Source organism: Contarinia nasturtii, unplaced genomic scaffold (genome assembly GCF_009176525.2).
Source record: "Contarinia nasturtii isolate CC-2019 unplaced genomic scaffold, AAFC_CNas_1.1 Cnas_scaffold_1964, whole genome shotgun sequence".
Classification (NCBI taxonomy): domain Eukaryota; kingdom Metazoa; phylum Arthropoda; class Insecta; order Diptera; family Cecidomyiidae; genus Contarinia; species Contarinia nasturtii.
This window is the reverse complement of record NW_022199294.1, coordinates 1,570,027-1,578,436: the sequence shown is the minus strand read 5'-3', so window position 1 is coordinate 1,578,436 and position 8,410 is coordinate 1,570,027. Positions and strand designations below refer to the sequence as shown.

Here is an 8,410-nt window from a genome sequence, read left to right as displayed (position 1 = left end):
CTGTGCGTGGGTTTGACATTTTTCATCGGTTCACGCTTTTTTGTGCAACAAATTTTATAATAGCATAATGCTAAATACAACAAACACTTGAACTTTTAACGAAGACAGAGAGAGAAAGCGAGAGAGAGAAATTGGCGTTCAAACTTGGCGTTTCGTTCAACTTTTTATTTCAATTTAGTGCTTGCTAGATAATCATTTGATTCTCATCGAATATAAAATTTAATTGCGTATGTCATTTAAGTATATAGCTTTGAACGAGGGCAAATGAGAAAAAACGAGAAATCATTATAATATTATGCACGGCACTAAAATGTTAAGGGAGGAGAATGAAACAGCATTTGCGATTCGAATGAGAGTGGCCTTGAAATGCGTGTGACAATGTGCTTATGCCTGGGTGAAATTCTCTTTTAAAAAAAATTCCATTTAATTTGTTGTTTGTTTGTTGGTGGTGGTTGATATTTTGCATTTTCATCGTAGAATGTGTGGTGTTTTCGGTGAGTTTTTTTTTCAAATGGGCGTATACAAATACAAAGATTTAAGTTTGTTCGTGCACTTGGTGCCATGTAATTTCGGTGATATTGCAAAAGCATGTAGAATAAAGTGTTTGACATAATGATCTAACAAAAGCGTAATTTAAAGTAGTACTAAATGAATTTGGTTTGACGCGTGTATTCTGTGCAGCGTGTGACAAGAAGTAGGTTTTTCGAGAAGGCCCGGCACTGTGATGATGATGGTGTTGGTGGAGACTCCATTAGTGTGGGAACAATGTTATTCGAAATGGAATGAGCTCTTGGGCTTATGAGTAAAGAATGGATATATATATATAAGCATGGATCTGTTGCCGTTGCTGAAACAGGGAACCGAGTCTTGGCAATTCGCTTGCGATAAGAATGACTCGGTAGAATGCGTTGCAAAGCAAAGCAGATAATGATGATGTCGGATATCTTACTTTTTCCGTTTTCCTGCACAGTGTGCTGTCGTGATGTGTGTATGGCGCTCAATATCAACATCGTACAAGCATGAACTGTCGCGAAATATCAGGCATAATATGTAAATATTTGCCTGCTTTTCATTTAACATTTTTCGGCGTTCTCTCTCTCTTTCTGTCTTGTGTACCCGATATGCTGTTATTATTATTATATGCTAACCTGAACATGCGTGTGCTCTCTCTCTCTCTGCGTATTTATATACACATTATGTAGCTATTTGCGGCCTCATTCGGAGCACAACGGTCTGAGTATACATTTTCTGTTAGCACATTACACACACAATTTTCAGAATGTGAATGAGTGCACAAACGCGGTGCAAATCAATCCACTCTGTGAACAACCAAACAACCATAATTTAAGGCTTCATCATCTCATCTAATACCTTGGCACTCGATATTACCTCCGGCATTCGACATTGGGAAATAATCTTTTCATTTTCGTCCTCCTGTTTTTCATCTTCTTCTTCTTCTTCTGCATGTCACTGATACTAACTTTATGTACGCACCGGATAGAATATGGCAAATAACAGCTAACAACAACATTTCAAGGCAAAAATTCATTTGATTCCTTGGTTCCCGATTTCATATACAGATCATCAATGTATTTTTTATGCTTTCATTTTAAAGTATATGATTTACTCATACAAAAAATAGATAGTCGCGACGTGTAAATTGTATGTGACTTTAAATGATTCAAAGTGTCACGGCCACGGTCGTCTCATATTATGCGTGTAACATTTCGTTGAATACACGACGAGAATTCAAATCGGTATCATTTTCTATTCAAGTTTCTTTATCTGTTCTTTGTAAAAAAAAAATATAACATCATTCCGAAAAATGAAAGAGAACATATTTGCTCCGAATTGAAGAAAGGAATTTTGGGAGAAATGTACTTTTAAATTAAAAAAAAAAAAACAAATATATATTTGAAAATATGTTAACATCATTTACCCATCTAGTTCCAGCTTCCAACTTCGAACTTTGCCTTCAAATTTAAAATGGTTTTTATTATTTTTTGGATGTAAAAAGGTAATAATTGCAGAATAGTGTAATTCAAGTGGAAAGTCAATGGCATAGACTTTGATATATTCAAGAACTTTGTAGTCGTAACGCATTTCTTCTTGAAGACTTGAAAGTCTTCTCAAATAAATGCCTTTTTTACTATCGTAAATTAAAAAATATTTTGAATATCATATCTCGAATCGCCAAGAAGTTTAATGTTACGAACTAAATACGTATATCAATTTGGAACACGTTTACAGCTGTGGATACATCTGAAATTGTGTTTGCTTTCAAAACCTATAACGTCATAACTTTTAAACTTGGCAAACTAAGTAGAGTATAAAAAAATTGTGGAGGTAATTTTGGAGAAGCAATGTACAACGTTTTAAGCGTTGATGATTGATATCTTCATAATTTTCAGTATTTTACACGTGTTACAAAAACAGTATAAATATCGAGTCATTTCATACCTAATTGTTAAAAAATATTGATTTCTCGATGAATCTGAACAATATTATTATTGAGGAATATTAGTTTCTAGATAAATCGAACTAATATTGTATTGATGATTTAAACAGGTTTTTTTTTTTAGTAAGAACATTTTTCAACAAGGAACTCTTTTGCAGCTCTGAATAAAACGTTTTAAAACGTGTAACATAATAGCGAGTGGAGTTGGCAATCCAAGAAGACAGAGTGGGAGGTAAGTTCAAACGGTTTCGAAACATCCGAGGAGGTAATCGGGTGTCATAGAATGGAAGACCCAAAAAAGGTCTTTGCTTTCGAAATTAAAAGATATGAATCTCAATTTTTTGGAAAGTGTTTTCAAATCTGTTCTTCAGGGGGGATAATCTGACCTTTTGGACCCCTAGCTAGAAGCAATTGAACTTTTAAAATAGTATAAATATCCATCCATTTCGTATGAAAATGTAATCATTGCGAGCTATTCTTATTTTCTTCCTTGCCCGTAATTAACATTTCTTTTATTTTAATCTTAATTTTTTTGCTTTTCTACACCCAAGTCAATATAGTGTTTATTATAGAAAACAGAATGATGGTTTCGTCAAAAGGAAGATGGATTATTTTGGCATTCGTTCTGAATTCATTGAGTTCATGTAAATCCTTGAAAATAGCTGTAATTGGAGCCGGTGCATCAGGTCTAGCTGCTGCAAAAAATGCCATCGAACAAGGACACATAGTAGATGTCTTCGAAAAGACCGGACAGCTTGGTGGAATATGGTACTATACAGACGATGTCGGATTCGATGAATACGATGTTGAAATTCATACTCCGATGTATAAGCAACTAAGGTACACATACACATTTTAACAGATATTATCGATTTTGAAGTAAACATTTGAGTTGCTTAACCTTATATAATGTAAGCTTTCATTAATCAAGTTACAGAATAGCTTTTAGATTTTGAGTTTATTAGACATTAACAACACGATTAGCAAATAATCCATAAAAATACCAGAGTGTAACAATAGTTGCAGTAATTTAATTCAACAAAATTTGTAACGTAGAAAAGAACTTCAAATTTTATGCAAATTGTATTAATTTCAAACAGCGCTACAACACCGTGTGAATGGATGGAGTTTCCGGGCTTTGACTTCCAATGCGAAACAGAAACGCATCCAGATCGTGAAAGTGTCTGGAATTACTTGCACGCCTATGCCACGTATTACAACATAACAAATCGATTATTTTTACATCGTAAAGTTGAAAATGTTCGTTTAATGTCCAACGGCGAATGGGAAGTATTCGTAAAGAATATGCCCGACAATAAGCAATTGGAAAAACATACATATGACCATATTTTTATTTGCTCTGGTGTTGCTTCTAATCCACGTATACCAACCTTTAGAGATTTAAATTTATTCGAAGGACTTAAAATACACAGTCGTTTCTACCGTGAACCTGAAACATTTAGAGGTATTATAATGAAGTATATTAAATAAACTTGAATTTATATCAATTGATGTTGACAAAATATGGAATTTCAAGGCAAAAATGTACTAATCATCGGTTCAGGAGCATCGAGTTTGGATATTACTCGTCAACTTAAAGGCGTTGCTCGGAAAGTAGTGAAAAGCACGCATTCTACCATTGCTCCAACGGCATCACCTGGTATGTGATTGATTCTTGGATTGATTTTTCATTCCGCTCTTGATTTCAATGTATTTATTTAAAATTATATTGCATTATGGAAAAAAGGTTCAATCATCATATTTAAGGGTGAAGTACGACGTTTTGGAAAAAATGCAGTTAAATTTAAAGATGGTTCCTGGGAAAAAATCTCCGTAGTTATCTTCGCAACAGGTATTTAATTAGATTATATTAATTTACTTGTTCACTACAAGCGTCTTGAAAATGCCAGAAAAGTAGTAATACGTTCGGAATGGTATCGTTGAATCTCAGCGCTGAACATTGGTAATAATTTCCACTTGTGGTAGATTTCACTACGCATCGATGTTTTTCAGGCTATCTTTTTGATTATCCATTTTTGGATTCAACAAACTCCGGAATTGTCACAAATGGAGTTTATGTTGCGCCGTTGTATAGGCAAATTTTAAACATTGAAAATCCTACAATGGCTTTTGTCGGTATCCCCACCTGTGTCAGACAAAATCCAATGTATGACTTGCAGGTAAATTTATTGATCTTATCATTTTCACATTTTTTTAAAAATAAAAGTGATACTTTTGATAATAGGCACGTTTTGCATTAAAATTCTGGACTGGAGTCAAGCAATTGCCATCGATTGATCACATGATGGAGGACGCAAATAGAGTAGCAAATAGAAATCATCCTCATAAATTGGGACTTTATCAAGCGCAATACTTTGATGAATTGGATATTTGATAAGAACGAGTTAAAATCAATTCAGTAAAGCCAAATTTATGAAATGATGATATTTGTTTATCTTGATAATGAAAAATTTCAAATCAAATCTTTGTATTCATTACGTTGATATATACGCAATCTAGGGAGTAGACACAAACTAGAAAACTAAAAAAACTAAGAAAAATTAGCAATACTAAAGCCCGTGTCTCCCCCCTATAGCAATAAAATGAAATTATTGATGTTGAAAAGTGAAAACAGACTTTATTTTCCATTACACGTGTTGAAGAAGAATGCCGTAACATTTCTAATATTTGTTGCAGAAATATTATGCACGTAATCATGATATTATCTTGGCAATTTGTAAAAACTGGAATGATTCACATCTCAAAAAAATTGACTATATAGTTTGCCTGCTATTTTTGACTGTCTTAATGGTTGTCTCGTACAAAACAAGACGTTTTTATTTAAATTTAGTTTTGAACGATTTACTTTCTAAATCAACCAGTATGGGAACTGAGTTGAGCGTACGAAATTGTCCCCAACGAAAGACATTTTCAAAGATTTATTTTTTCGCCAGTAGAGTTCGATTCAATTCTGTTTTGTTGTTGTTTTATGTATAACATCAATGACATTCAAGAGGGACGCTACCAGACATGTGTACAAGATGTTTACTATCCTGTATAACATTTTTTTCCGAAGTGTACAAAAAATTTATCGAAGGGCCAAATTTGGTTGTACACCTGTTTAGAGGTATTGATAAAAAAAATTGAGTTCACGAATGATACACGACTGATAGTCAGTTTTTTTTTCACACGTGTTATTTCCAAGTGCTCTAAACTGAATATTCCAGCTATAAACAACAGCTGCAAATTCATTTCAAGTTACCATTGTGTTTACGTCGTATATACGATACGAATAATAGACGTAAGATAAAGACAAACAAAAATTTGTTTGTTTTTGAAAGTTATGAGGCTTGACATCTGGTTATTGGAAAATTTTGATACTCAACCATCTATGCGTGGATATAAAAGAGTATAAATATCAAGGCAATTCGTACAAAAACTTATTGACTGTGAATAATTTTTGCAAGTAAGTGATAATTTCTTTAATTTCAATTTCAATTTTTTTTTTTAATTTTCATACTGAATCTAGGTAATAATTGTTGAAAATAAAATGATGGTGTCATCAAAAGTAAGATGGATTATTTTGGCATTCGTCCTGAATTCATTGAGTTCATGTAAAGCCTTGAAAATAGCTGTAATTGGAGCCGGTGCATCAGGTCTAGCTGCTGCAAAAAATGCCATCGAACAAGGACACATAGTAGATGTCTTCGAAAAGACTGGGCAGCTTGGTGGAATATGGTACTATACAGACGATATAGGATTTGATGAATACGAAGTTGAAATTCATACTCCGATGTATAATCAACTAAGGTATGCACAGTTGAACAAATGTTATCGAAAAACAAAACGAATTTTCTGCAGCTTTTGTTAATTTTGACTAAGCTTACATAAGTAATGTGGTAATTTAAAAAAAAATTAATTATGTCATTTTCCCACAGTAAAACAACAACGCCGTATGAATGGATGCAATTCCCAGGCTTTGTCTTTCCAGATGGCACCGCAATGTATCCAGATCGTGAGGCTGTCTGGAATTACTTACATGCCTATGCCACGTATTACAATATAACAAATCGATTATTTTTACATCATAAAGTTGAAAAAGTTCGTTTAATGTCCAACGGCGAATGGAAAGTATTCGTAAGGAATATGCCCGACAATAAGCAATTGGAAAAACATACATATGACCGTATTTTTGTTTGCTCTGGTGTTGCTTCTAATCCACGTATACCAAACTTTCGGAGTATAGATAAATTCGAGGGACTTAAAATACACAGTCGTTTCTACCGTAATCCTGAAACATTCACAGGTATTTTATGCAACAAATATAAATATATCAATTGATGTTGACAAAATATCGATTTCAAGGTGAGGATGTACTAATTATTGGATCTGGAGCATCCGGTGTGGATATAACTCGTCAACTCATCGGCCATGCTCGAAAAATTATTCAGAGCAGTAGTAATCCAGTGAAACAAACTCAAGGTATTATTGGATAATTTAATGAAATAGAGCAATCGCTCAGTGTGTTTCGTATTTTTGTTAAATGAACTCAAAGAAACGATTTCACAAGTTGAAGTTCACATCGATTTGAGCTTCAATTCATTGATTTCTCATTCTGATATTTACTTTAATGCATTTATTGTAATTATGAAAGATTCACCCGTCATATTCAAAGGAGAAGTAGGACGTTTCGGAAAAAATTCCGTTGAATTTAAAGATGGTTCTCGTGCAAAAATCTCCGTAGTTATATTTGCAACAGGTATTTCACCATTTTATTTCATTTATTTCACTCGAATTTATATGGTAGATCAATTAATGTTGATGATTTCCAGGCTATCTTTTTGACTATCCATTTTTGGATTCGAAAAACTCTGGAATTGTCACCAATGGCACTTATGTTGGACCGTTGTATAAGCAAATTTTAAATATCCAACATCCTACAATGGCTTTCGTTGGTATTCCTACCTGTTACAAACACAATCCAATGTATGACTTGCAGGTATATTCATCAAGCTTATAATTGTTGCAATCATTTCTAAACAAAAATACCTCTAAATGAAATACAACCGACAATATTCCTAATAGGCACGTTTTGCATTAAAATACTGGACTGGAGTCATATATTTGCCATCGTATGATCATATGGAGGAGGACGCAAATATTTGCTCACAAAGACCATATCCTCATTTGTTGGGAACTCATCAAGAAGAATACTTGGCGGAAATCAATATTTGATGAACATAAGTTAAATTTAACTTAAAAAATTCAAATTCAAAAGCTGATAGTGGAATTGGTTGTTAATTTGTATTCTTTACCCAAACGAGGAAAATCCATATCTCTTGACCCAAATAAATACTAATAAAATTTAATGACCAATAAATCAAAATTCAATTAAAGAACAGCATAAAATAAACTTTCTTCATCATCATTGATTAAAAAAAATCGGGGTGACATCCAGTGATAATAGTAGATCTTTCAATGCTTTTCAAATAAACTGATAAAATTCAAGGTGCTTATTTCGGAATTGATAATTTGACGAGATTAATTTGGAAATGTGAATGAAGGCAAAATGCTATAATGGAGCACAAAAAAATGTTCAAAAATTCTCTCCTGAGACTTATATGAAAGTGACGTACCGCAATGTTACCTGTTATAATTTTTCGCATGGAAAGTAATGGTGACACAGTTTACGAAACGGATATTGTAATGCTATGTTTGCGAATAAATTTTATGCGATTGTATAAAGAGCGCACTGTGAGATAGGAAACAGAGAGTTAAGACGAAGAAAAAAGAATGTATCTCTTTAGCTGTGTAAGTTCCAGTTGCTGTGTATCAATTGGCTATATCTGAGCAAAACGGTAATTATTATTCCCTGGTCGAATTTAACAAAAAGTTATTCGTTGCGCAAAAGGAAAAAAACTTTTTTATGTAAATTAAATTACTTGCGCTGTG

At 33.2% G+C, this 8,410-nt stretch overlaps 2 protein-coding genes across 8 annotated transcripts; both read left to right on the top strand.

Moving 5' to 3' along the window:
- Window positions 1-479: 479 nt before the first annotated feature.
- On the top strand, window positions 480-5,090 carry LOC116347640 (dimethylaniline monooxygenase [N-oxide-forming] 3-like). 7 transcript variants are annotated; one of them, XM_031778326.1, is made up of 8 exons: window positions 480-494; window positions 2,583-2,690; window positions 3,010-3,298; window positions 3,559-3,923; window positions 3,996-4,118; window positions 4,206-4,310; window positions 4,472-4,638; window positions 4,704-5,090. In XM_031778326.1, the coding sequence occupies exons 3-8, from the start codon at window positions 3,039-3,041 to the stop codon at window positions 4,851-4,853; spliced, it is 1,170 nt and encodes a 389-aa protein (XP_031634186.1). In that variant the 5' UTR covers window positions 480-494; window positions 2,583-2,690; window positions 3,010-3,038; the 3' UTR covers window positions 4,854-5,090. The 7 variants fall into 7 exon arrangements, with proteins under 7 accessions (XP_031634186.1, XP_031634187.1, XP_031634185.1 ...); XM_031778327.1 differs by lacking the exon at window positions 480-494 and adding an exon at window positions 2,216-2,346 and having other exon boundaries at window positions 2,617-2,690; XM_031778325.1 differs by lacking the exon at window positions 480-494 and adding an exon at window positions 2,216-2,346.
- A 736-nt stretch (window positions 5,091-5,826) lies between these two features.
- Window positions 5,827-7,871, top strand: LOC116347641 (dimethylaniline monooxygenase [N-oxide-forming] 5-like). The gene is made up of 7 exons (XM_031778330.1): window positions 5,827-5,924; window positions 5,988-6,268; window positions 6,397-6,764; window positions 6,824-6,940; window positions 7,113-7,217; window positions 7,291-7,457; window positions 7,544-7,871. Exons 2-7 carry the CDS (start codon window positions 6,009-6,011, stop codon window positions 7,691-7,693), a joined length of 1,167 nt encoding a protein of 388 aa, XP_031634190.1. The 5' UTR covers window positions 5,827-5,924; window positions 5,988-6,008; the 3' UTR covers window positions 7,694-7,871.
- The last annotated feature ends 539 nt before the right edge of the window (window positions 7,872-8,410 follow it).